General features: G+C 43.3%; 1 protein-coding gene across 1 annotated transcript in view; it reads right to left on the bottom strand.

Moving 5' to 3' along the window:
- ELAPOR2 (endosome-lysosome associated apoptosis and autophagy regulator family member 2) overlaps positions 1-27811 on the bottom strand; it is a 108462-nt gene that overhangs the window by 34638 nt on the left and 46013 nt on the right. Inside the window, exons 2-4 of the mRNA XM_069873665.1 lie at positions 20267-20387; positions 905-1100; positions 153-300 (exon numbers count right to left, since the gene is read on the bottom strand). Coding sequence (XP_069729766.1) covers positions 153-300; positions 905-1100; positions 20267-20387 — 465 coding nt within the window. The remainder of the gene's footprint in view (positions 1-152; positions 301-904; positions 1101-20266; positions 20388-27811) is intronic.

Raw genomic sequence — 27811 nt, 5'->3', positions numbered from 1 at the left:
AGGAAAAAAAGGATTTTTTTTAGTTTTGTTCAACAGTAATAAACTATGGGTGTATGGGGAATGTAAAGGAAGGAAAAAGTTTTTTCTGATGGTCTTCATCTGGGTTGAATTCTTACAATATAAGCTTGGATTCATCATAGAAAAGGCCTTACAAAAAATTCAAAGAAGATGTTGTTGTCAATATACTGGTATTCAAAGAAGACAGAACCAGATTTCTTCAGGTGCACAGCATAAATGAGAGAAACTGTACAGTCATCCCTGTTCGATTCTATGTAATTTCCTCGAGGTGTCCAAGAAGAGCTGAAAAACATAATCAAAACAAGGCTCAGTGGAGATCACAGACACTAAGGAGACTTCTCTTACACTACTATACAAAAACATGTTCCTTGATAAAGAACTCAGAATCCCACAATAGTTAAGTGCAGTGAATCTATAACTTTATTACTGAATTCCCATTTATTTTTCACATATTATAACACTTTCCATTAAAATCATCCACAAGAAAAGATATGGTGCTAGAAATTCAGGAACCAGCCTACATAGGAAACGTTTATTACCCATAGGCTCAACGTGCGTTCAATCATACCCAGAAACAGCCATCTGCAACTATGATAGGTCTCTAAATAGGCTGTGAAAGTACCTTTTTTGCCACATTTATTATAACACAATCCTGAAGCTTTTCAGCTACAAGTAGTGGCAGGTTCAGGCTGGTCTTAGACTCACTAGATACTGACAAGCCCAAGGAGATCATGACAGCAAAGAGATGGCCAAAAATTTCACCTCCCTGGCAGTATTTTTAGCCATTACTAGGAGCTTTGATAAATCATTAAAGTGGCTTAGTGCTGATGAGGTGTCTCAGATTCATCCACGGATGCATAACTCATATGCAAACAGAACTTCTTACTTGTTGCAGCTGTCAGCTTTATTCTCAGCCGAGCCAACCGCTGTGTCCATGAAAGTCGCCACATTGGAGAATCCTGCCGGCAGCTCATCCCACTCATCAAATTTGATCCCACTGCCCAGTGAGTAGGTCCCTTCGGCACATTTGCTGCACGCCTGGTTCTTCATCTCCAGATACTCACCAGAGGCACAGGAGAAAGCTGGGGAGGCAAGCATTTCCAACATATAAATGGACAAATTAGTTGTAATTAATTTCCATTATTTTTTGCTACTTGATTAATTAAGAGTGAACTGTCACTAAAGCAAACCAAATGGAATGCACCAGCTTCAGGAACACAACTGCTGAATAACCAACACTAGCTGCAAAATTGAGATGTTCACCAGTGCCTGTTTTTTCACTGACATGGCAGCACTGAACTCAGATCTCAGATGACAGCTCCTGCTTTGCAGCTTGTCTCTATTGGCGAAACAAGATTTAGAAATGAAATCTCTACCTACAGACTGTCCAAAAGCAATTTGTGTATATGAGAACTTGTAATACAGTTCCCCTCACCCTTGATCACCCACCTGTTACATGTTGAACTCAAAATCACCAGCACCTGTGAGCCAGAGCAGACTCCTATCACCCACCCACACAGCAGCTAACAAGAGTACACAACACAATGACAGTAACATAACACTACAAACCCTAGCTGAGAGTTGCAGACCTAATCCAAGGGTCTCTCCGCAATTCTCCTCACATGGGCTGCCTACAAAGCCTCGAACATCTCGTCTGATAGACCAGGTGGTCCTGGGAAAGCTCATTAATGGGCCTGTGTTTTGCAAATGAGGATCTTTGACTGGGGTGATATTAACATGCTGGGAAAATAAGCACAGGTTGCCAGCGCAGCAAAGGCAGCATTTAAACATACGTAACTAGGGGAAGCATAATTAGGAGGTATGTTCACAAAGTGCTTTTTTTACTGATGTCTAAAATTGCATACTCCAAGTAACATATACACCCATTGTTCTAATCTGATCACATCTCAAATGGAATATCCCCATTATAAAGAGGAAACTTGGACAGCAGCTGATGTTCTGTATGCCCATGGACCCCCATCTCTATGCTGGGAATCATTCATTCCTGCTGGGACCCTCATCTCAAGGGCAGACCACCCTGCTTTTCACCAGCATCATGTTGCACCACATCCTTTCTGAGACTGAACATCCTAGATGGAAAACAAATGAGTGCTTTTAGCAGTACACGCTATTTCCTATATTGCTTGCAGATTTTTAAGCTTAACTGTAGCAGTCTAGACAAAGCAGGATTCAGAGCAATGCACAGAACTCACATCTCAATAAAAGGTGGGATTTTTTTACTGTTTCATGCATGCTATGTTGTGCATTGACAGATATTTCATGCAGTCACTTTGAGAACCATACTCACTCACTCATCTGACAAACTGTAGGACAAGACCAGACTGCTAGCCAAAGTGGTGAAACTGGCCCAAAATGGCCAGTGCCAGGTTAAGTTCCAGCATATGCAGTTCCACAGATGTGCTGATGTTTACCTAACTGCAGAAATATTTGTTTGACTATGAGTACTTTAATAAAGTCATGGCTGCATAAAATGTATTTCCATCTGAGTCCAGCTGCAGTTCAGGCTCCAATTTCTGTGCCAGGTCCCACAACATTTCTTTGTGTCATTTCCCTTGACGGGCAGCACTGGAATACAGATGAAAGGTCCGTTTTGATGCAAATATCTGCCAAAGGATCATTTTCCCCTCTTGGTTGTATTAACAGACTCTAAATTTGAACTAGTGGACTTCAAGCAAACAAATCTGTTATTCTAACCCCGTCACCCACTTGCAATTGAGCAAGGAAAGAAAGTGGGCAGGAGCCTAGCAGGGACAGGTGCTGGGGATACACAACAAAATCCTCCACAATGGATTTCTGTGAAAGACTGACAGATAGGCAAAAATCCACCCTCAGTGGGTGCAAGTTGTTTTCTGTAGGCAATGGTACACAATAAAGTTGGTACAGCTAACATCCCATCTGGCTATCTCTGAAACCTCAGCTAAACCCATAAGATATACCTGCAGTTGGGGCTGGAAGCAGAGCTTCTTCAGAGACCCGAGAAAAGCAGCAAGCACTTCCCTGCGTGTCTGAACTGAGATCACATATTGTATAGCTTTAAATTCATAGAGATGTCCTAACTCACTGCTTTAGCATCATTAATAAATCTGGCTTTATCTTTTTCTTTTGAAGGGTGCAGAGAGAAGCCATCAAGAAATGGAGTAAAACAGTGAACTTTCCATGACATGCTCAAATCTTTCAACAGTATCAACATTTTTTAAAGCTAGTTAAATAGCGAGAAATGGAGATTGCTGCTTAACCATGCATTCCAGAATTGTGGATTTCAAATAAGAACTCAGTAACTGTAAGCGATTCATGGCCACAATGAACACGCAGGAGGCAGCAGAGCCTCCTCTCCAATCGCAGTGAGGTTGAGTGGAGATTATTGCTTTAACTGAAATAATATGTTTTAATTCCTTCCAGCCTGATCATTCTGGAGAAATAAAGGGTATAAGAGATCAGGCAGGCTGCCATCCTTTGCTCACCTTCCAGAAGAATTTTTCTTCTTTAGGGGGGGAATTACCTTCTTTCCCTTCTCTAAGAATCACATTTCAAAGGCAGAAGCATTTCCCATCAAAACACATGCATCTGCAAGCGAACTAGCTCTGAGCACACCAGCTGCTTGCCAGGTTCAATTTGGGGCTGAACATGGCTAATGGCAACATGAACCATTTTCAGCATTGGAACAGATGTATCGTTTGGTCTCGTTCCAGGTGGTCGTGAGCAGTTGGAGGGGGATGGGGAGAAAACACAGCGTGTGACAAACATAGAGATGGCCTCCTCTCCCAGTGTCACACAATTTGCTCTTCCAAAAAAGAGGAAGAACAAAAAGCAGGCCAAACCCTCTTTAATATAAGCAGCATCAATTCAGGAGTCCGGATGTGATGTCATCCAGAGGGACCTGGACAGGCTGGAGAAGTGGGCCTGTGAAAAACTTTGTGAGGTTCAACAAGGCCATGTGCAAGGTCCTACACCTCCATCAGGGGAATCCCCAATTTTAATACAGGATGGGGGGTGATATGATTGAGAGCAGCCCTGCAGAGAAGGACTTGGGGGTGCTGGTTGATGAGAAGCTCCATATGAGCCAGCAATGTGCACTCGCAGCCCAGAAGGCCAACTGTGTCCTGGGCTGCATCAGAAGAAGTGTGGCCAGCAGGTCGAGGGAGGTGATTCTGCCCCTTTATTTCTCTCCTGTGAGACCTCATCTGGAGTATTGTGTCCAGTTCTGGAATCTTCGACATAAGAAGGATATGGAACTGTTGGAATGGGTCCAGAGGAGGGCTACAAAGATGACCAGTGGGCTGGAGCACCTCCCGTACAAAGACAGGCTGAGAGAGTTGGGCTTGTTCAGCCTACAGAAGAGAAGGATCCGGGGAGACCTTATAGCAACTTTCCGGTACCTGAAGGGGCTACACGAAAGCTGGAGACAGACTGTTCACAAAGGCTTGAAGTGATAGGACGAGGGACAATGGGTATAAACTGAAGAGAGGCAGATTTAGATTAGACATAGAGAAGAATTTCTTCACTAGAAGAGTGGTGAGGCACTGGAACAGGTTGCCCAGAGAAGCTGTGGATGCCCCATTCCTGGAGGTGTTCAAGGCCAGGTTGGATGGGACCTCGGGCAGCCTGATCTAATGGGACATATCCCTGCCCATGGCACGGGGGTTGGAATTAGATGATCTTTAAGGACCCTTCCAACTCAAACTATTCTATGATTCTATGATTCTATGATTCTATGATTCTATGATTCTATGATTCTATTCCAGCTCGAGACAGGCAGGTTGTGGTCATGTCCAAAGGGACCCTGCAGAGCAGATGACCCCCACAATAGGTGAGAAAGCACTTGCTCAGGGTTAGGACAGGGCACAGACAGGTGATCTGTCCCAGGGCACTAAGACATAGCTGAGCACAGATCCAGCGCTCACCAGTGACTGCTGATCAACAGAAATGGTTGAGATCAGCATTGCTGTGTTTGCAGGGATGACACATGCAAGATACTGTCAACGGGAAGGACGGCATCACCACATAAGAGGTTAAGGTGCAATGTTAAGTTTCAGGTATCTAAATCATGTATTTTAGGTGTGTGCTCTGATTCATCCTCCAACCTCTTGCTTCAGACTTCAGCCTTGGAGCCCATTTGTTTAAGCATTTGCTATTTAATTTTTGGAGAAAATTTCTCTATTGAACAACTCCTTACATGTCTGCCCTGTTTCAGAAAACAGAACTCAGGCTGCTAAATCACAGGCAATTCTGAAAATCTTTTCCAGAATCAACACTATTGATCCTGTTCAGATATCGCTATTCTTCTACCTCTAAACTGCAAACTTTCCTACTACTCCTTTCAAATACCAATTTTGGTGCTATCCACCAACTTAAATAGCACATCACACATTGCGAAGACTGAATGTGATCTTCTTTCTTTCTGTGAAAAAACTGTGAAACGCATTGAAAGGTTTCATGACTTGCCCCACAGTGAGCATATTTAAAACTGGGAGAACAGAGGCAGTTAGGAACAGCACGACATACTGTGGTGCTGGATACACTGATGCCTTTGGTAGCCCCAGTGAAGCTAATGCAATTACTGGAAATTTGGAGCCATAGCTTTCTTAAAATAAAAAATAAAAAAAAAATTGTGGTTTGTACAGGCAGTCTTGTTCACAAAAGATGCTGTAAAGTACAGTTAGATAGACACTGCTACAGGCAGCCACGTACATTCATACATGCATGCAATAAAAGATGACATTGGATTCACTTAATAAAAAATTAACAAGAGCTACACCACTAATACCCACCAAAACCATTGCATAAGTCTTGTCAAACAGACCTCATTTCATTCTTTAAAAGGATTACAAGTCACTTGATAAAAGTGACTGAGTGGATGTAATGGACTTAGGGTTTCTAATACAGTTAACTTAGTTCTGCATGTCATTCTGATGAAGAAGGTATTACTACCAATACCAATAAGGCACATCTTAAATGGATTAAGAATTGCCTGAGTAACAGATCTCAGACAGGGCTATCGGTAGGAAGCCATCACCGAGCAGGGAGGAAGAGCACAGTTCTGCCTGCCCTGGGATTGAGTCTGATGACTGTCCACAGTTTTATCAACAAGCTACAGGCAAATATAAAAGGAATGGTATTAAAATTGGCAGGTGAGACTGTTGTCAAGCCTGAGACCACTTGAAACCAGTGTGTTTTAACAGCCAAAGGTAATGACAAGCTGCTGAAGGCAAGGAGTGACAGCCCTGTCTGCAGAAGGCTGAAAATTATCCTGGAGGGAACAGAGGTTGTTCAGCTGAGAGAAAAGCCTGAGGGGAGACCTTACCATTCTCTACAACTGCCTGAAAGGAGGTTGTAGTGAGGTGGGTGTTGGTCTCTTCTCCCAAGTAATGGCCTCACGTTCCACCAGGGGAGGTTCAAATAAGACAACAGGAAAAATTCCTTCACCAAAAAGGGTTATCAGATACTGGAAGAGGCTGCCCAGGGAGGTGGTTGAGCCACCATCCCTGGAAGTATTTAGAAGACAGATGGAGGAGATAGTCAGAGATATGATTTGGTAGTGGACAGGTAGAGTTGGACTCGATGATCTCAAAGGTCTTTTCCAACCAAACAATTCTATGATTCCATGATAAACCTGAGGGTGGGAGTGGACCTGCCATACAGAATCACAGAATCACAGAATAACCAGGTTGGAAGAGACCCACCGGATCACCGAGTCCAACCGTTCCTACCAAACACTAAACCATATCCCTCAGCACCTCGTCCACCCGTGCCTTAAACACCTCCAGGGAAGGTGACTCAACCACCTCCCTGGGCAGCCTGTTCCAGTGCCCAATGACCCTTTCTGTAAAGAATTTTTTCCTAACGTCTAGCCTAAACCTCCCCTGTCGGAGCTTGAGGCCATTCCGTCTTGTCCTGTCCCCTGTCACTTGGGAGAAGAGGCCAGCACCCTCCTCTCTACAACGTCCTCTCAGGTAGTTGTAGACAGCAATGAGGTCACCCCTCAGCCTCCTCTTCTCCAGGCTAAACAACCCCAGCTCTCTCAGCCGCTCCTCATAAGGCCTGTTCTCCAGCCCTTTCACCAGCTTTGTTGCTCTTCTCTGGACTCTCTCCAGAGCCTCAACATCCTTCTTGTGGTGAGGGGCCCAGAACTGAACACAGTATTCGAGGAGCGGTCTCACCAGTGCCGAGTACAGAGGGAGGATAACCTCCCTGGACCTGCTGGTCACGCCGTTTCTGATACAAGCCAAGATGCCATTGGCCTTCTTGGCCACCTGGGCACACTGCTGGCTCATATTCAGTCGGCTGTCAACCAACACCCCCAGGTCCCTCTCCTCCAGGCAGCTTTCTAGACAGACTTCTCCCAGTCTGTAGCACTGCATAGGGTTGTTGTGCCCCAAGTGCAGGACCCGGCATTTGGCCTTGTTAAACCTCATGCCATTGGACTCTGCCCAGCGGTCCAGCCTGTTCAGATCCCTTTGCAGAGCCTCCCGACCCTCCAGCAGATCGACACTTCCACCCAGCTTAGTGTCATCCGCAAACTTGCTAAGGGTGCATTCGATGCCTTCATCCAGGTCATTGATGAAGACATTGAACAGGGCTGGACCCAGCACTGAGCCCTGGGGAACCCCACTTGTCACTGGCCTCCAGCTGGATTTCACACCATTTACCACCACTCTCTGGGCCCGGCCATCCAACCAGTTTTCCACCCAGGAGAGTGTGCGCCTGTCCAGCCCAGAGGCTGACAGTTTCTCAAGCAGAACGCTGTGAGAAACTGTGTCAAAGGCTTTGCTGAAGTCCAGGAAGACCACATCCACAGCCTTTCCCTCATCCAGTAGCCGGGTCACTTTGTCATAGAAGGCGATCAGGTTAGTCTGGCAAGACCTGCCTTTTGTGAACCCATGTTGACTGGGCCTGATCACCCGGTTCTCTTGCATGTGCTTCATGATAGCACTCAAGATCACCTGTTCCATGACTTTCCCTGGCACTGAGGTCAGACTGACAGGCCTGTAGTTTCCTGGGTCCTCCCTGCGGCCCTTTTTGTAGATGGATACAGTTGAGATTTGGCATTTTTAAGAGGTCAACACAAAACAAAAGCTCTTTTAAAGGCTTTTAAAATTTGGGGTAGTATCTTTCAGTGAGAGATCGTAAGTACTTAGTCTATCTAGTTTATCAAAAGTAGATTAAGAGTCAACTTGATTAATATATAAGCATCTCAGAGGGAGAAAACACAAGATCACATTGCACTCTTTATCAAGCAGAAAACTACCTTGTAGAAGCTGTACCCAGACAAGTTCAAACTGGAAAAAATGCATACCTTTTTAATAGGAAGAATGACTGATTGCTGGAACAATCTGTCATGGCATGTGATGGACCCTTTGTCTCCCAAGTGCTTCATACCATAACAGGAAGAAGAGCTTATGTCAAATACAAGTTATCAGCCTCAGCATCAGCCTAACTAGATGCATTTAAATGGCCTGTGATGTCAAACTAGTGAAACTACTCAGTGCTCCTTTTCTTAAACTCTGTGAGTCAAGAGCAATGATATCTTACCTCCCTTCTGGGACACACCACGGATGTGGGACATCCTGAAGTAGGAGCCCAGCTCACTGTGTAACCACTTCTATCTCTACCACTCTTCTCAGCAAAGATTTTTCTCCAGACATTTCTTGCTTATGACACTAAACTGATTACTTACTTATGATTGCTAAAATTATTTCAGCTCTTCCATTTATTCTGTTGCCACTGAGCATGTTCATGTTCATGTGTATCCTTCTGTGTTCCCCTAATTCTCAATACATTATAATTTAAAAAAAAAAGACAGGCCTGGATTTTACCAGATTATAACAACATTAGAAGTGAGTAGTCATGGAGCAGTTCAACCAAAGCCAGTGAAAATATGCAGGAAAAATAATCTCAAACACTGGCTTTCTGTTTCTCCTCTTTCCATTTCTATGTTTTTATCCAAAGTCCCACTGCCTAGGATTCAGGTTAGATGCTGACATCTCCTGCAGGCAAAGTGTGGGCTGAATTATCTCAGCCTCCCATGGGCAGAGGTGAAAACTGTAGCTCAGAAAATAAATACGAGGCTGGCAGCATCCTGCAGTTGTCCCTCTGAATGACTGCTGGGTTCAGCAGACACATGCCACAAACCTGGAAGGGAAGATGTGGCCAAGAACAAGTATATAGAGGCATCTGTTCAGTGATACCATGAGACATCAGGGTCCACACAATGTGGAATCAAGGACCAACCAAAATACAGGAAGAGGAGAAGAAAGAGAAGGCCAAAGGACAATAAGAAATCATTGCTTCATTATTAATGTTTCCTATAATCTCAGCCAGCTTCATAATGTCTTCTGTGAATAATTTATATGAGGCTTCTCCAATAGAGTATGAATAATTGATGCTCATTTTCTTCAGTCATTATATCCCAATGTGTTACCAGGAACTAGAATGAATCTTAATTTAAGAAAAAAAAGTCTGTCAAGGCTGTTTAGTCTTGAAATGTGATCACACTGAAAGTTGATGTAACTTGGGGAAAAGTATCTTCTGTAGAAAATACGCCTTTTATTTAGAGTAAATATTTTTCCTATTATCCAAGAAATTACAAAATGGAGCAATTCTTTTTCCAGTTCACATCTTTGATAGGAACAGCACCGTTTTCCCCTGTAGGACAGCTTTATTATCACTTTCATTTCATCATTTGGATAATGAAAGGTGTGGTTTTAGAATGGTAATCATAAATTCATGAAAATGTGGTGTAGACTGAAGGAGGGTTAGCAAGCACACAGCAACCGTCCTGGTGGCTGAGCACTGGACATGGCAGGAAACATACCTCAAGGTGAGTGAGGAGCTTTCCAGGTCCCATTGACTCCATCACACTTATTTTGATTGCTCACCAACCGAAGTGGTTGGTTCAAATGACTTCTAGTGCCATTTGAGTGTCCTCTGTACACACAGCAGACACACACACGCATACAGAGTGCTTGCCTTTCACCCCTCCACCAAGCTATAGCAAACCTCAAGGGATTGCCAGCTGCATTCCTGTTGAAAGTGAAATCAGTGACTCAGAGGAAGCTGTGTTTAACTTATTTAATTACATCGTGTACACAAATAGGGTGAAGAAACAATCAAAAGATACTAAGGCCAACCTTTCTCTTAGAAGTCTCAATACATATATCAACATGCAGCTCTTGTAAATCATCTCCAGTAATTAAACTTTGCAAGTTCAATGCAAACTACTCTGCTGTTTTAAGTATTTAAAAGAACTGGTGCTTCAAAAAGCCAACAACGGGACTTTTTCTGCAAAGACAGTGTATTGCTCATAGATTGAGGGGAAAAAAAAAAGTGGAAAAATTACTTGTAAAAGCAGGGTAACAATACACATTGCAAAAATATCCAGATAAAAATGTCATGGCCAAATGCAGGCTCAAGCTTCAGTCCAGGTGAGAAACCTAATGCCATCAATAGGACCCACCTACCTGACTTGAGTAAGGAACACACATTAGGAAGAATGCTCTAAGAGGAACAGGCATAAATAAACTTGAATACTTTGCTAAATCACTGCTTTTCAGTATGGACTCTCAAATCATGTCAAGCACACCACTGCCAGCTAAACACCTTTGCTACATGACAGCCTTATGTTAATTCCTCAGCTTCACAGTGTTCCTCAGAGCGGAGTCCGCTGCCGTGTTCTAGTTCCCTCTCCGGCATGCTCTAGTGAGAAAGCCTTTCCTTTTCCTTTCGGAAGAGACATAAAAGCTTTCCTAGGAATACAAAAGAGACTCAAGTAAAACTGAGTTACCCAGTCCTGCAGGCCATATACAAAAAGTGCCTCTATAAAGATCATTAATTTGAAATTACTTCTTCCCCACCTTGATGTTCACGTCAGATTTTGCTCCAGAGGCAGAGTTACATTATGGGGGGGTTTCGTCAGACATCATTAATTGCTTTGTAATACGTGACAGGCCTAGGATCAAATCTATAGCACATCAAGAAATTCTCAGATTCCCTGGATTTCATGCTCACTCAGAATCCACTTTTTTGGTACTGAGGTTTAAGGGAGCAAGCTTCCACATGTGACTCTCACATGCTGACAGACAGCTTCATGGCAGCCATACGACTATTCAAACCAGAGAGGAGAAGGGAAGGTGTTAAAATAAGGGAGGGGATCGGCATATGCCATTCAAGTGAGCAATCTCAAGAATGAAAGGGGAGATCTTCTGGATACATTTTTTGGACATTGTCTCAAAATAGTATTTTCCTACAGCTCAAGATGCCCAACATCATCTGTCAGCTTCTGTAAGTATTTCTATGAGCATATGTCAGATCTAAATGACACAGTTAAATACCAGCAGCCATTAATAGCTTGACCTCATTATTTTTTCCAAGGTGATACCCAAAGAGGCAATGCCTGAATGACATCAAAAAAATTAATACATCAAGGTTGATGAAAATAAGATCCATTGCTTTTAAGCCATGAGAAAAAAACAGATACGTGTGTAGTCCTCAGAGCTACGCTGATGTCATCATGTTTCCTCTCTTCAGTAGAAACAAAGAAATCCCAATCATTTCAAAGCCCAATAATGAGACCAGAAAATACTCCTCAGTGAAGGTCAAATAAAAAAGGAAAAAGAAAATCTCTGATGATTTGTTAGGATTCACATGTTTGCTTCAAGAGGCTGTAACTCTGGACTTACTTAAGCCCTACAAAAAGTAGTTCTTACATTCATTCATACATGAAGACAATGACACTGGGGTGATAATAATTTTTTTTTATTATATAACAAACTATTTTGAGGTAACATAAACAAATGTAACTGTGTAATGAATAGCACCATTCTCATGCATCCACATGTGCAATAATGCAAACATTAAAAAATCTACTAAAACTCATCATTGCTATCTTCAAATGTTCACCAACCAAATTTCATAGAATCACAGAATAATCAGGTTGGAAGAGACCCACTGGATCATCGAGTCCAACCATTCCTATCAAACAGTAAACCATGCCCCTTAGCACCTCCAGGGAAGGTGACTCAACCACCTCCCTAGGCAGCCTGTTCCAGTGCCCAATCACCCTTTCTGTGAAGATATTTTTCCTAATGTCCAGCCTAAACCTCCCCTGGTGGAGCTTGAGGCCATTCCCTCTTGTCCTGTCCCCTGTCACTTGGAAGAAGAGGCCAGCACCCTCCTCTCTACAACCTCCTTTCAGGTAGTTGTAGACAGCAATGAGATCTCCCCTCAGCCTCCTCTTCTCCAGGCTAAACAACCCCAGCTCTCTCAGCCGCTCCTCATAAGACCTGCTCTCCAGCCCCCTCAGCAGCTTTGTTGCTCTTCTCTGGACTCGCTCCAGAGCCTCAACATCCTTCTTGTGGTGAGGGGCCCAGAACTGAACACAGGATTCGAGGAGCGGTCTCACCAGTGCCGAGTACAGAGGGAGGATAACCTCCCTGGACCTGCTGGTCACACCATTTCTGATACAAGCCAAAATGCCATTGGCCTTCTTGGCCACCTGGGCCACTGCTGGCTCATGTTCAGTCGGCTGTCAACCAACACACCCAGGTCCCTCTCCTCCAAGCAGCTTTCTAGACAGACTTCTAGTCTGTAGCACTGCACAGGGTTGTTGTGCCCCAAGTGCAGGACCCGGCATTTGGCCTTGTTAAACCTCATGCCATTGGACTCTGCCCAGCGGTCCAGCCTGTTCAGATCCCTTTGCAGAGCCTCCCTACCCTCCAGCAGATCAACACTTCCACCCAGCTTAGTGTCGTCCGCAAACTTGCTAAGGGTGCACTCGATGCCTTCATCCAGGTCATTGATAAAGACATTGAACAGGGCTGGACCCAGCCCTGAGCCCTGGGGAACCCCACTTGTCACTGGCCTCCAGCTGGATTTCACACCATTTCCCACCACTCTCTGGGCCCGGCCAGCCAACCAGTTTTCCACCCAGGAGAGTGTGCGCCTGTCCAGCCCAGAGGCTGACAGTTTCCGAAGCAGAATGCTGTGAGAAACTGTGTCAAAGGCTTTACTGAAGTCCAGGAAGGTACATCCACAGCCTTTCTCTCATCCAGCAGCCAAGTGACTTTGTCATAGAAGGTGATCAGGTTAGTTTGGCAAGATCTGCCTTTTGTGAACCCATGTTGACTGGGCCTGATTCAGATTCTAAAATGCCAAAAGAACCAATTCTTTCACACAAAGACTATACAGATTGAATATAGATCTAGTTGACAATGAACAGACGTGTTATGTCAGATGGCTGTAAGACCAGCACACAGGTTTTGACAGATGTATAGCATTCATTTTATATTATCCGTCTACACAGATATTTATGTGCATACACTGTATGCTATAACATTTGTAGATGCCCATTGACTTCAAGGGAATTAGAAGCATACCCACATCTTACCTGCTTAGGACACTCAAGCTTAGAATCATAGAATCGTAGAATCATAGAATCATAGAATAGTTTGGGTTGCAAGGGACCCCAAAGGTCATCTAGTTCCAACCCTCCTGCCATGGGCAGGAACTTAACAGGGATCAAGAGAATATCAAACTCAGAACCTTTTATTTAAGTTTTCTGTTAGAAAAGCATAATGTTAAAACTCCTACAGATCAGTTAAATTGCTTTAAAGTATTATAAAACCTACAAGCTTTTAAAAGGTCATTTGCCCTAATTGTGTCTAGAGCGCAATGTAATTAGCAGGAAGATCTATATCTCCTCCTGCGATATCCTAGGAGCAGATTACACAAGTTAGAATAAACTCAACAAACACAGTTCAGTAGCAATAAATTAGGACAAATTCTGGTCTCAGATCCCAGAAAAGTCCGTTTTAATTAAGGACAGCCTATTTTCTGAAATCAGTGGAGCTTTTCGCATGCTTACCTTATGACACACCCTCACTCGCCTCACCTCAAAACTCAAGCACATTTCTGACTTAAAAGAAGCTGCTCCCGCCTTAGTGGCACCAGATAATAGTAGAGTTAGCTAAGTAGAGCCATTAATAACTCCATGGTACCGTACTTGATTAAATTCTTCCATATTATCAATATTTTTTGTATCTTCTTTCTTAAGAAATCTTGCTGGTTATATTTACAACTGGCATTTGGATGCTGACGATAAGTGACCCTACCAGCATGTTTTCCCCTTGAACATAGCAAATTGAACCCCTTTTCAAGCTGTCCTACTACTCTTACTAGTTTCTTTATTATGTACATAGTGCCACTAGAATTAGCTGATATTTATGAGCTAAGATGCAACCCATTCTTGCTTAAAATGGCAAAAAATAACTCATATTCTGTGGAATAAGAGAGTTATTACTAAAAAAGGAATTGAGGTCAAGATGTGAAACCTTTAAGCTATTTCTGGTCACAAATGCTGCTCAGAGGAATGTTATCAGTACACCTGGGAACAATAAGGGCACCAAATACTTGGGTTGTACCTGAAAGTCCTGCTCCCACCGCCAGGCCCCAAAAAGTCCCCTTTAGACGCTGTAGGTACAGCCCCCAGGCCAAGGCAAAGGGGTTTTGGAGATACTAGCCATACAGGGGTGCAGGCAGGCTTAGCCCCAAAAGCAAACTGCTCCAGTTGACTGCCATAAATAATTTCCATTTAAAAAACCAAGTACACTGCCCTGATGGCAGCGATCCTTATCACCTAAATTCCTTTCCTGCTGTCAGATGCACGTGGAGATCAGAGTGAGATCTGTGGTAATTAAAAATGAACGAGACCAAATTAGTTAAGCACATTCAAGTTGCAAAGGAGTGATTCAGAGGTCTGGATCTCTCTGAGGGAGACTCTCTGTCTGCCAGCCCCTTGATACAATGCTCTTTGCCTGGATGTAAGTATCCTACCTCCAAAACTTAGAAGATGCCTAGACAGGACATCTTAAAAGTGAAGCAGAGGGGAGCCACACAGAGTAGCCCTAGGAGTAATAAATATTGCCTTTTTCCTAGCCAAGATCCTTGCTGCACTTTTAACACATCTCTTTGCAGGATCCCTTGCAACCATGATGTGTCAGTGTCAAAAATATGACTCAACTCTGAACAAACACAAGCAGGAGAGAGATGACTGAGAGGACCATTCAAAGGTAGCCTTAAGGTACCACAATGCACACAATGACAAAATGCAGGCTGATGCCATGATGCAGGGTCTAAAAGTGGTGATGGCCACAGCCTCATTGGATGAGTAAATCAGATTGAAAAAAAAAGAGGAGAGAGAAATATAGAAAGAGGCATGTTGTCCGAGTGCACTGCAAATGAGTTACTGTGCTGCAGAGCTGCTCCTGCACCTTCCATCCCACATCTGGGGTCACTGCATAGCAGGACCCTCTGCAGCATCACAAACAACTATCATGTGAGGTTCTTTCTTTCTTTCTAATTCTCACACCTTGATGGTAAAGATGCTGTGAGGAGGGTGACAGGAGACGATGGTGGTTTCACCACGCTGTCCTGTGCTTGGGGCAAGATAAAGTCAAAAAACCTTAATCTAGTAAATAGGTCATAAAGCAGTCAAAATACAACGGTTCTTTTTGTGCTGAACCCCATGACTAATTCTCAGATCACCCCATCTTCTTGGCAAGTAAACTTTGCCAATTAAGTTTCTGAAGGCCCAAAAAGGGAACCCTGACGTGTTTTGGAAACTACAGTCATTTCATGGAATGTTGGCAGTTACTCTCAGCGGGTCACAGTCAGTTGTGGTTTGCAGGTCGGCGTGTGCTTCAAAATGCAGCAGAGCACAGAGATACTCAAGCTAATTTTAAATGGGTTCATTCAAATGAAAAGCAGTGGTACACAGCCACCTGAATATGACTGCACCTCAAGACATTCACTGAGCTCCAATGCCAGAGTTAGATTGCTCCAGATATGTGAAGCACTTGAGCTAACACATTTTTAGCAGTCTCCAGTGTCTTTCCACTCCACTAGAGACCACAGTCTAGACATATTTACAGAGATGATTAGAGATGTTTAATGCATTGTTATATCATCTAGAATTCCTAGTTCAGGGACAATTTAAAGAAAAAAGATTGCTGAGCATTTGGAAGTGGGAGAGGTTGGTGCAGTATTCTCAGAATCTGAAATTAATGACAGCCTGAATGTCACTTCTTTTTTCAGAGAGCAGTAAAGATCAATAGCAGATATCCTCAAGTGGCAGGCATTTCTGAATAGAAGAAAACAACTGCAAACAGTACAGCATGAAGTAAGCAGCGGTGGCAGATACGTTTCAAAAATATTCACATTCTCACCCAGATTCCTCCATATCCACTGTCCTAACTGCCACAAGGACAACTGAGGGCTTTGCAAACCTCAAGGAGACAAAAACAACAACAAACCAAGAGCTCATGCTGCTATAAAACTCAAACTCTTTTTTAAGAGCAGAGACATAGTTGGTTCAGCCGTATCTCAGGACTAGCAGATACTAACCAAATCTTCTGAAGATAACAGACCTCCGAAGGTAGGTATCGTCCTGCCTGCGGTGATTGTATTGTGGTCCCCAGCTCTGCGGCCTGAAGGACTGAAAGAGATACCTAAGGAAGCCCAGGACTCTGCCAAATGTCAGAGTGAGCCCCAGCATCAGGATGCTGTGGTGTAGGACAGGATCTACACGATGTAGCAGAATCTGAATGTTTGTAGAATGACCACGCAGACTCATCTCAAAATAAAACTTGCCATGCTTATGGTATTTCTTGATAGGCTTCATGACAAAATAACTCTAAACCTATGAGAAAAAGACCTATAAGATGTGTATGCAACCACTGGGCAAGTCTGTAGCACAAATCTCACTCTGTACATAATACACAGTACGCGCATTGTAGCAACCCCACACACAGAACCTTTCATTTTTCTTAGACTAAAGCAATTTGTCATTTTAGTATAAGACATCCTTGCTCCACGCCCTGTATTGTCAGATGGGACAGAAGCCACCAGCTCAGAGAATATAACAAGTCAGAGAGGCGATGTCAATCTGCCAGCATTTTCGATAAGATTCATCATCAACACAGACCCCCATATGCAAACTCTGGAGAGCTGGAGGGCACATAATTTTCAAAGACTGCCTTTCCCAGTATTTCCCACCCACTGAAGTATGGACTGTCATCCAAATTCTACACTGGTTCAAATATTTTCAGTAAACCCCACCATATTAGCCAAGCCAAATGGGAGGGGTGTTCCCTACACATTCCTGCAGTGATTGGCTCCTCTGGACAGATTCATCTTTTCAGCCTGAAAGATTGGTTGTTCTTAAAGCACAAAGTGAACAACTAAAAGATGAGAAACCTAAAATTACTTTTGCCATCAGAACATAACCAGACATCTCCTGAAGCCAGATAATCTACTAGACACACAAAAGAGTCAGAACTCCATTAACAGTGCTGCACTCCCAAGAGCCCAGAGAGATGAGATCCGAAGGGCTCAGTAAAAAAAGTCAAATGCCCAACTGTTTCTCAAACCAGCTGAATTGCTAAGGGACTTAAGAGCAACACAACAAGGGAGAAAGGCAGCAAGTGAGGTGAGTTTTCTAGTGTATTTAGCAGAATCCTGTACTTCAGTGTATAACATCACAGCCAGTCTGCTGGGCAGATATGGAGAAGACAGAGTTTCATCCACTGTTGCAAAACAGCTCAGTTTTCACTGAAACTGATTTAAGACCAGCAAGGCACACAAACAGGAGGAGATAAAGAGGCAAGTGCACTACTAGTCAAAATCTGTAGCGGAAAGTCAAAGACAGCATGATCACAAGCTTATCACAAGGTTTAACAAGAAATAGTATATATCAGAAAAAAATTAGTTATACCTATCTATTCCAGAGTACAACAAAGCGGTTGTGAGTAGAAGAGATAACACTATCTTCTCCTTTACTATAGGGCAGATAGCAAAAAGTAACAGCTTGAAGTACAACAAGGGAGATTAAAAAGCAGAAAAAGCTGTGATAGCATAGAAAATGAACAGAACAAAATAGTCGAGCAAATATCTGGGGGGCTTGTGTGCTCTTCATCACTGAAGGTCCCTGAAAACAGTCCAGCCTAACATCAGCCACGATTACACTCATTGCTACTGTAGCTATTTGGGCTGAGGAATGAACTACGGAATAACCTGAGGTGCTTTCCAGTTCTATATTTCTGTAATTGAAAGACACGTCCTAAGGATATACAGAGATTCCACATTTAAAACCTCAGAAACAAAACCTAAATACCAGGAATAACCAGGAAGCTTCTCAAATGATGCTTGCAAGCAGTCAGAAATCTTACAGTGGTCAACATTGCTATCAAAAACATTTACGTACCTTACACAGGAACATATGCCATAAAGAAATGAACAATAAACCTTTGCAGGAGAAGAGTCAGAAGTGAATAAAATCTCACCTTTCCTATGCTAGAACTAAAAGGACATTGCTATTATTCATCCCACTTACTAGATACAATGATTTATACTCCCTGGTACGAATTTGTGAGGAAGTAAAGCACTACTAGGATCTTTTGTGAAGAGAATTACTAGAGCAAAGAAGTGTGATGTGATGATGGGAAAAAGCATTCAGCTTGGGAAGCTACAGAACAGTGAGGGAACAGTTCAAATGTGTTTGCAGAGCACCAGTTTGCTTGTCTCCCCAGATGCAAAGAAGTGTTTTAACATTAAAAAAACACAGGACCAAGTGATGTGAGAACACTTCAAGTTGTTAAAATAAATACATAAATAAATAAAATGCAAAAGTATGACCATGAAAATAACTCAGACAAATAAGACATTTACCATTACTTATGCATTTACCTTATTAATTAGATAAGTAATGAAGGTAATGAGAATGTAGAAACTATGCAAATATAATTCATAGAATCATAGAATCATAGAATAACCAGGTTGGAAGAGACCCACTGGATCATTGAGTCCAACCATTCCTATCAAACACTAAACCATGCCCCTTAGCACCTCGTCCACCCGTGCCTTAAACACCTCCAGGGAAGGTGAATCAACCACCTCCCTGGGCAGCCTGTTCCAGTGCCCAATGACCCTTTCTGTGAAAATTTTTATCCTAATGTCCAGCCTAAACCTCCCCTGGTGGAGCTTGAGGCCATTCCCTCTTGTCCTGTCCCCTGTCACTTGGGAGAAGAGGCCAGCACCCTCCTCTCTACAACCTCCTTTCAGGTAGTTGTAGACAGCAATGAGGTCTCCCCTCAGCCTCCTCTTCTCCAGGCTAAACAACCCCAGCTCTCTCAGCCGCTCCTCATAAGACCTGCTCTCCAGCCCCCTCACCAGCTTTGTTGCTCTTCTCTGGACTCGCTCCAGAGCCTCAACATCCTTCTTGTGGTGAGGGGCCCAGAACTGAACACAGGATTCGAGGAGCGGTCTCACCAGTGCCGAGTACAGAGGGAGAAGAACCTCCCTGGACCTGCTGGTCACACCGTTTCTGATACAAGCCAAGATGCCATTGGCCTTCTTGGCCACCTGGGCCACTGCTGGCTCATGTTCAGTCGCTGTCAACCAACACCCCCAGGTCCCTCTCCTCCAGGCAGCTTTCTAGACAGACTTCTCCTAGTCTGCAGCACTGCACAGGGTTGTTGTGCCCCAAGTACAGGACCCGGCATTTGGCCTTGTTAAACCTCATGCCATTGGACTCTGCCCAGCGGTCCAGCCTGTTCAGATCCCTTTGCAGAGCCTCCCTACCCTCCAGCAGATCAACACTTCCACCCAGCTTAGTGTCGTCTGCAAACTTGCTAAGGGTGCACTCGATGCCTTCATCCAGGTCATTGATAAAGACATTGAACAGGGCTGGACCCAGCACTGAGCCCTGGGGAACCCCACTTGTCACTGGCTTCCAGCTGGATTTCACACCATTTACCACCACTCTCTGGGCCCGGCCATACAACCAGTTTTCCACCCAGGAGAGTGTGCGCCTGTCCAGGCCAGAGGCTATAATTTCCTCCCTCCTGGCCATCATCTTGGCCAATACAGTACAAATGAACTGGAGAGCTGCAGAACTTGAGTATGGCAGCTCAGGACAAGCAACCACATCTCTTCAAGGAGTGTTGTAATAGACATGGCTTATCTGCAAATAAGCATACAACAGTACCTGTATTAGATACTGAGTTATACAACTGTACTGCAAAGACAATCCCTGCTCCACAGCTCCAAGAGAAAATAAGAAGGATCGGAAGGGAAGGACTAACTCAGGGACACTCAATCAGTGACAGAGCTAAGCTACACAAGGGTAAAAAGCATAAACAGCTAGTAATGGTCTGTAAAATGAAAAGTGCCAACATACTGCATTCCTTCCCTTTCACTGGGTCAGGTAGTCCAGAGCACTCCACCGACGGATTCGGGACAGCCACCCTCCATCTGGAGCCACTGCTGTCGCATTCTGTGTACTCGAAGTGGTAATCTGTCTGCAAGCAATTACAAAGAGTTTCAGTTTCATCATAACATTTGCATATTAAGCTCATTAATCAAGACTGGGATTAGCAAACTCAGTTATAATTAAACCAGAAAGGAAGTAGCTGGCATGGAACATACTGTGCAGCACTCTCACTACTTTGATGATCACCATGTATCATCACAGAGCAAGCACAAAGCACATCAGATGCTGTGCAGCACAAATGTTAAAGCAGAAGGTGGGATTTGCAAAAGCACTTGAGAGATGGGATAAAGACTCCACTAGAATTGTTTTCCCACTCTCTCAGAGCAAGACTGATCCCAAACTTCCGGACATCACTGTGTATGATCTACAGCAGCCAACCAGGCTTCCTCTTTGGCCAATGAAGCAAGCCATATCCAGAGCACAAGTCATCCCTTTTGCGAGTGCCTTTCCCTCCTCATCAGTCTTAGAGGAAGCCCAGACAAATTACAGGAGATAAACCCAGTACTGGGATATCTCTGAAAATGTCATCCAGCATCAGCTCTGAAGAGTATATCAAGGCTGAATGATGATGTGAGGGAAGATCATCCCCGTGGTCTCTGTGACTGAGATAAGCCTTGAGTAGTCTAGGTGAAAACTAGTAAGAAACTTCCTAGCATTACCTAGGAAACAATATTAGCTATTTATCTTATCAATAATATTGATTCAGAACCTGAATACAATCTAGACTCAGACCTAGTTACATTTTTAGTTTTGTCTTTGTAGCCTTTTTTTCAAATTCATAGCCCAAAATTCTACTATTAAAATAAACCTCAGCAACATCTCATTCCTGAATTAGTCATGAGAGAGTTTGGATGAAGCTGGCAGAACTGGTGCATACCTTTCTTTAGAGGGAACAGACCCATACTGAAACGACACACACTAGCAAGCTCCTTGAGGTGTCTCCACATAAGTCAGGCCACCTCCACCTCCCTTTGCACTCAACAGAGGGGAAGCATTGGCCACATGCCTATTTTAGACACCTGCTGGAGAGGGGACGAGGAGATAACACACATCCTAGAAATGCTTCTTTCTTTCTTTCCACTGGCTATAGAGGGAGACCAGTCACTTGGTTTGGATGGAGACTTCTCCGGTTGCTCAGGAGTAGCACAGCTCTGATGCTGCATGGCCCTGCATGACCCACAAACAAAACCACACAGAAACACAGGACTGAGGAAAATGAGATTAGAGCTTTAGCCACAGGCTCAAGGTTTACACAGCTTTAGGGTAGACTGGTGTGATGAATCCATAAAATATGTTGGTTCCTTTGAACACAACTGGTTTCTCCCGGCAGGACTGGCCATGAACCAAATACGGGGAAGACAACAGTCATGTTTGCACCTCAAGGCACAAGGAGAAGAGCTCCTTAGCTAGCATAGCTCACTCCTATTACAGCAAAACCATCCCTAATGCAGCATAAACCTGGCTTCCTAAATATCTGTGACACCACAAATGCAGACATCGATCCCTAAGGTATGCTGCCCTAGGAGGAGGCACTCTCTAAACACAAGGATTATTTTGGGGGCCATCTCATCCAGCTCCTTTTGTGACCTCTTGCAGTGCCAACATTCCACATGATGGAGTAGAACAGGGGGAATCAGGTGGATAAGGGTCAGTCCATGCTCACTGTGTTAATCCTTGCAAATATTCAGCTGACTCACAAGAAGACTTGCAATTCTCTTTATTGACTTCTAAAAAAACAAACACTGAGTTTAATACTTGTCTTGCTGCTGCCATAGCTCTGCACAGATATTCAGATGTTAATAAAGTTCTACCTAAACATCATTAAAGCCTTTTGTATTTTGCATTCAAGTGCAAATAATATTCTGATTTCTCTGGAATTAATATTTTCATGGTTCAATAAATGTCTTTGTAGCTCAACCTATTGTTTAGAAATCTAACAGCACAGCAGAAAGGAAAACTGCTTGTCCCAAAAATAAATCAAAGCATAAGAAGATACTATCAAACCCCAAGCTACCACACTCTCAACTCTACGAATATACTCAATTAAAATACACATTTTCTCCCTTTCATCTTATTACACAAACTCCAAGGAACAGAAAAAAATGAGTCCTTATTCATCTTGGTATGAAATATGCCTACAAGGGAACCAAACTATCTAAGTAACATATCTGTAACAGATCCATTGTATAGTACTTATCACTTAACAAAAAAAAAAATTACCTGTTAATTTTAATATGCAAGACTGGAGTGAAGCAAACAAAGGGATACTGAAACCCTCCAAATCCAACCCATGTTCTGATCTCTTTTCTATTTCATATCAGGTCAACAAATTATAGAGAGTAGTTTTCTATTTCATATCAGGTCAACAAATTATAGAGAGTAGTTTGGTGTCAACGATCCAGGTTGCTGTCATAGCAAACCCTCTGCAGACAAGAAGGAGCCAGAGAGGGTTTCAGAAGTGTTCCAGCTGGCAGGGGCACACCATGCAGGGGAGAAATGCCCCCTCTAATGATGTCTGTCAATTACCACTGGTGTTTCAAAACTCAGGACAGTAACTAAAACTATAAAGAAAAAAGGACTTCTGTTCTCATTCCAAATTCAGGCTGAAGAGTCTGGTTTCAATCTCTCCTATTCCATTCCTCCATGGAAATCTCTCTGCTTTTAACCAGCTAGATGAAATTCACAGGGGAGACAGCCCCAACATACGCCCTCCCCTCTGACCACCACGTCCCTGTGTGCAGCTAGTTGTGTCTACCAAGGGATCTCAAGACTCACTAGGAAGGTTGTACAGCAGAACTGAGTTCTCACGTTATCTTTTTCCACTACTTTTTCCTCTACTGTGATCAGTTCCCTCATGGAAGGGGAGAAGGTTTTGTTTGTTTGTTTGTTTTCTATCTGACTTCCAACTCAACTTTATGTCTGAAAACTCCTTCACAGACTAGGTTGTTCCTCTGGTAAATGACTCTGAAGCAAATTAACTTCTGGCCTTGGTCACATATCCATAGCTCCAAAATGTCTTCCAGCTACCATCCCTACAATCTTCCCCCCATACTATAATTTTACCCAGAAACAACCACTGAAGGCCCAGTTATATCACTCTTCTAAACTCAGGATATATCTTCTAAACAGGATATATCTGTGCTGCATCACAGGCATGACAGCAGCTCAGAACTTTGGCCACACCACCGGCCAGCTCTAAATTAACCAGCCTGGCTACTTATGAATGCAACTGCATGGAGATCTGGTTTAGATAAGTGATGAGGCATCTCAAGCTGATTTAGTAGCCATGGTGATGCTGTCCTCAGCACCCACTGTACTTCAGGTCCATCCCTACAAGCTCAAAGCATGCGTTGACTGCAGCACCAACACCCTCAGAGCACACGTGATGTACACAAGCACTGGAAATCACCCATTAACGCTGGCTTATTGGGCTCAGCACTTCTAATCTGTCTCAGCAATTCGAACATTCAAAAATAGAAGGCAGACAGAGGAGCCTTCCCAGCACCATGGGACGCTTACAACTTTGCATCTCACTGAAAAACGCCATTCCATTTTGCTGGGATTTCCTCCCTTCCCTGATGGAGAATTTCCTTCATCCACCAGTTCTCTGAAATTATTTTAATGGCAAATCCGATGCCAGATGTTATCCATTACCAGCTATTACTCTGTTTCTGCTTTCTGTGTTTATTTCTCCACTATCACCCAGACATATAGCATCTTTAAATTTGGCCATGGGTCTGTTTTAATTTTAACTGTAATTCTGATTCTGTTTTATTACTCTTCTGTGCTTGGCCTTAATGTTCTAAACATGTCCCTCCCCCCCGTCAGTTGTTATTTCCTATAACATTTCATATTTCATTGCTTATAATTATTAGGCTTTGACAAAACTAGCTTGAATTTCAGACCCAAAGAGTAGTCTCCATAGGAAAGTGTCTCAGGAAAAAATGAACCACATCCCATATATAGGGTTAAGCTTAAAAAAAGCAGTTTTCTAAATGGAAAATTGATGCTGTTCCAAAAAGCTTCCCAGAATCAATGTGTAGTCCTCAGCATTAAATTTCAAATGAAAGATTAATAGTAACCTGAAAAATGTTACCAAAAATAGGCAAGTTTGTTTATTTTACCCTGTGATAAATTTTGCTTTATTGTTCTTGGAGAATTTGTGAAATCACATATGCAACACTATGCAAAGTTGTTAGAAGAAACTCTGGCATATGCACATGCTCTTCGACAAACACACTGTACAAAAAACATGCCCTTGTGCTTGCACATGACGTCAAAGGGATGGTGCACTGGTCACAGCTCTGCCAGAGGCAGAAAGAAATTACCAAATCTGTCCAGCGTTCTGTGTTCAGAAAACATCAATATGGGATTCACAGTGTGGGCTTGCCACCCTTGCACATGTCCTGTGCAGAACTCCAGCAAATATCTTCTGGCTCGTGGAGAGCACTCCCACCTCCTGCTCTGCAGCCCACCATGAGCTGACTGAGCTCCACAGTGTGTCCTCCAATTCCACTGCCCCTCTTCCCATACAATCCTTGGCTTAACTTTAAGTGGCACTGAGTGTTCCTCCTTGCAGACCTCTACATCTGTGCGAGTCACCTCACAGTCCTTTATAACAGTTGACAGACGCGGGCATTTCCAGGTCATATCTCCTCTCATCTTAAAGAAAATGTGCATTTCAGGGTATTGCTGAAACTCTGGAAGTAACAGTTTCCTTTCCATTGACTGAAGAGCATTCTCCCAGGCAAACCCCTGTAGACCTGAGCATTCTCCACAACAAACAGCAACACCCACTTCAATGGCTTTCCTGTTTTTTTGCACTAATTTTTTCATTCCCTTCTTTCACCTACATGGGAGATGCCTCGTAGACTTTCCCACTTAACTAGAACTGAAGGGCACAGAGGGCAGAAGCCCTTACAACCAGTTCCCAATGCACTGAACACTTGATCTAGGCAGAAAACAATGGATGAAGCCCAGAAGCAATAAACATTTCCCATATCTGTTATGAAATATAGTAGCTAGTCTCTTGCAATTTAACAGCTTGTTCTACTCATGTTGTTTTCCAATGACAGACATCACTGAACCCATGAAAAAAGCTTCTACCCTCACTGCCACAATATCTCTAAACTGCTCTCAAGAAGTCTGCCACTTATTCCTTCTTTGAACTTGCATTGCTTGTTCCACTGATACTTTTGCTTAACACGATTAACTGCACACAATGCTATTAAAAGATATTGTTAGCCAAAAGGGGCATCCATAATCTTTAGACCCATGTGCTATCTATATTTACATGTGCAATAGGGATTAGCTGTGTAATTATTTAAAAAAACCCAAAAACCAAAGAAACAAAAACACACATACAAAATTTTTAAAAAGCCTCTTCAAGGAAAGAATGAAAACAGGAGGAGATAGGAAAGGAGATCAACCCCACTGAGCACTCTAGTGATCCCCCCAGACTAATCATACTGGAAGGGAGACAATGCTTTCACTTCCCTGGTACACTGATACACTGAGACATGATATCCCAAAAGATGGCAACTGTAAAAACCAGACAGTCTTTCTGCGGGGCTGTGTTCCCCTGTGTCTGGTCTCCATAGCATTAACACACTCAGGGACTATGCTTTCAACACTCTGCGACTACCTCAGTGCTTTCAAAGGCTGCCTATCAACCACTTCTCCTAATCCAGGCTTAGAAAAAGGAGATGCAAGTTTCCATTTCTTATTAGTTTTGGGCTTCCAGCCCATCCTCCTCTTTTAGCGCACTCATTATTTCTAATTATACCCTCTCGTATCAGTAAATATTACTGTTTCCCTTCTGTGTTCCTATCATCCCCAGTCCATGAGCGAGCAGCAGACCTGTCCATCAGCAGGGCTTCATCACATCACTCATTCAGACCTAATGCCCAGCTCCACGCTTCTCCTGAACACGAACACTTTCCTTTTTCATCTCCTTTGAAACTACTTATATCAGTGCTTTTCAGCTGAAAACTTGAGCCAAGGTTTCAATTATTTCAATCCCTATTCCTAAATCCCCAAATTCCTAGAGACATTTATGCGTATTCTGTCACATTTCACTTTCCAGACTCCTAATTCATTTGCGGCTTTTTTGGCAGTGAGAAAGCCAGCCCTAATTGCATTACTTAGAAACCCACAAGGCAGCTGCATATATTCAGACTTTCTGAAAATCAGGCTATTTGCATCTTGAGTCTAATTCAAGCACCAGGCTTCAACCACCAGAAGCTGAGGTTGAAACAATGCCAAAGCCATCTGCAAATTAAAAATGAACTGAAGAGGTTTACTGAATGAATGCCAAAATTCAGTGAAAATATATCATCAATATTTGTGAGGAATCAGAATAAATTACAATTTAGGTAAGTTTTTATATAACATGTTTAAACATAATTTCCAGGATTCTATCCCAAATATGTTAAAATAAATCATAGAATCATACAAATATTAAGGTTGGAAAAGGCCTCTAAGATCATCCAGTCCAAACACCAGCTCAACACCACCACTAAACCATTTAGCCTACTAAACCATGTCTTGAAGTGCCACACCTACACATTTTTTGAACACCTCCAGGGTTGGAGACTCCACCACTCCCCTGGGCAGCCTGTTCCAATGCTTGGCTACTCTTTCGGTACAGAAATTTTTTTCTAATATCCAATCTAAACCTCCACTGGTGCAACTTGAGAAAAGACCAGCACCCCTCTCGCAACAACCTCCTTTCATGTTGTTGTAGATGGCAATAAGGTCTCCCCCTCAGCATCCTCTTCTCCAGGCTAAACAATCCCAGTTCCCCTCAGCCACTCCTCATAAGGCTTGATCTCCAGACCCTTCACCAGCATCTATGTCCAGTCCTAGGCCAATTAGCAGAGTGACCTGCAGTGGAAGATCTCTGCAGAATGATGGGCTAAGTTCAGAGAGCCATGAGCAGCTCTGTCAGCAGAAGGAGGACAGAAATAACTTTTATTAATGTTTAAAAACAAATTGTTGATAGAAAAGTGTTTGGATGAATATTGCATCCCAGCGAAAGTGAGAAAGGTACTGAGCTCTCATACCAACCAGGTCAAAGGATTTCCTTTCTCCTTGGTCAGTATACTGCAGCATGGGATGATGGTCAGCAAAAAGAGGTATTTCCAGCATATCTCAGACATCCAGAGAACAGCACATGAATTGTACTCATTTCTTCTTCGAGAGCTGGAGAAGTTGGCTAGCCTAGCCTAGCTTGGACACATATGTTTCCATGCAAGCATCTGAGATTAGGTGGGACAAGTCGTTCCCTGTGAACATCTTCATCCAGCTGTGATGTGCTGGGCTGTCATTTTAGTTCTGAATGCACTGGTGCCGCCTCTGAATGGCTCCCAGTCCAAGAGGGACCCACCTCTTAACCGAGCGTCCCTAGAGATGCTTGTCATAGAAATAAGGTGTAATTATCATGCCAGAGCT

This window comes from Phaenicophaeus curvirostris, chromosome 1 (genome assembly GCF_032191515.1).
Source record: "Phaenicophaeus curvirostris isolate KB17595 chromosome 1, BPBGC_Pcur_1.0, whole genome shotgun sequence".
Classification (NCBI taxonomy): Eukaryota; Metazoa; Chordata; class Aves; order Cuculiformes; family Cuculidae; genus Phaenicophaeus; species Phaenicophaeus curvirostris.
This window is presented reverse-complemented; position numbering and strand designations above follow the sequence as displayed.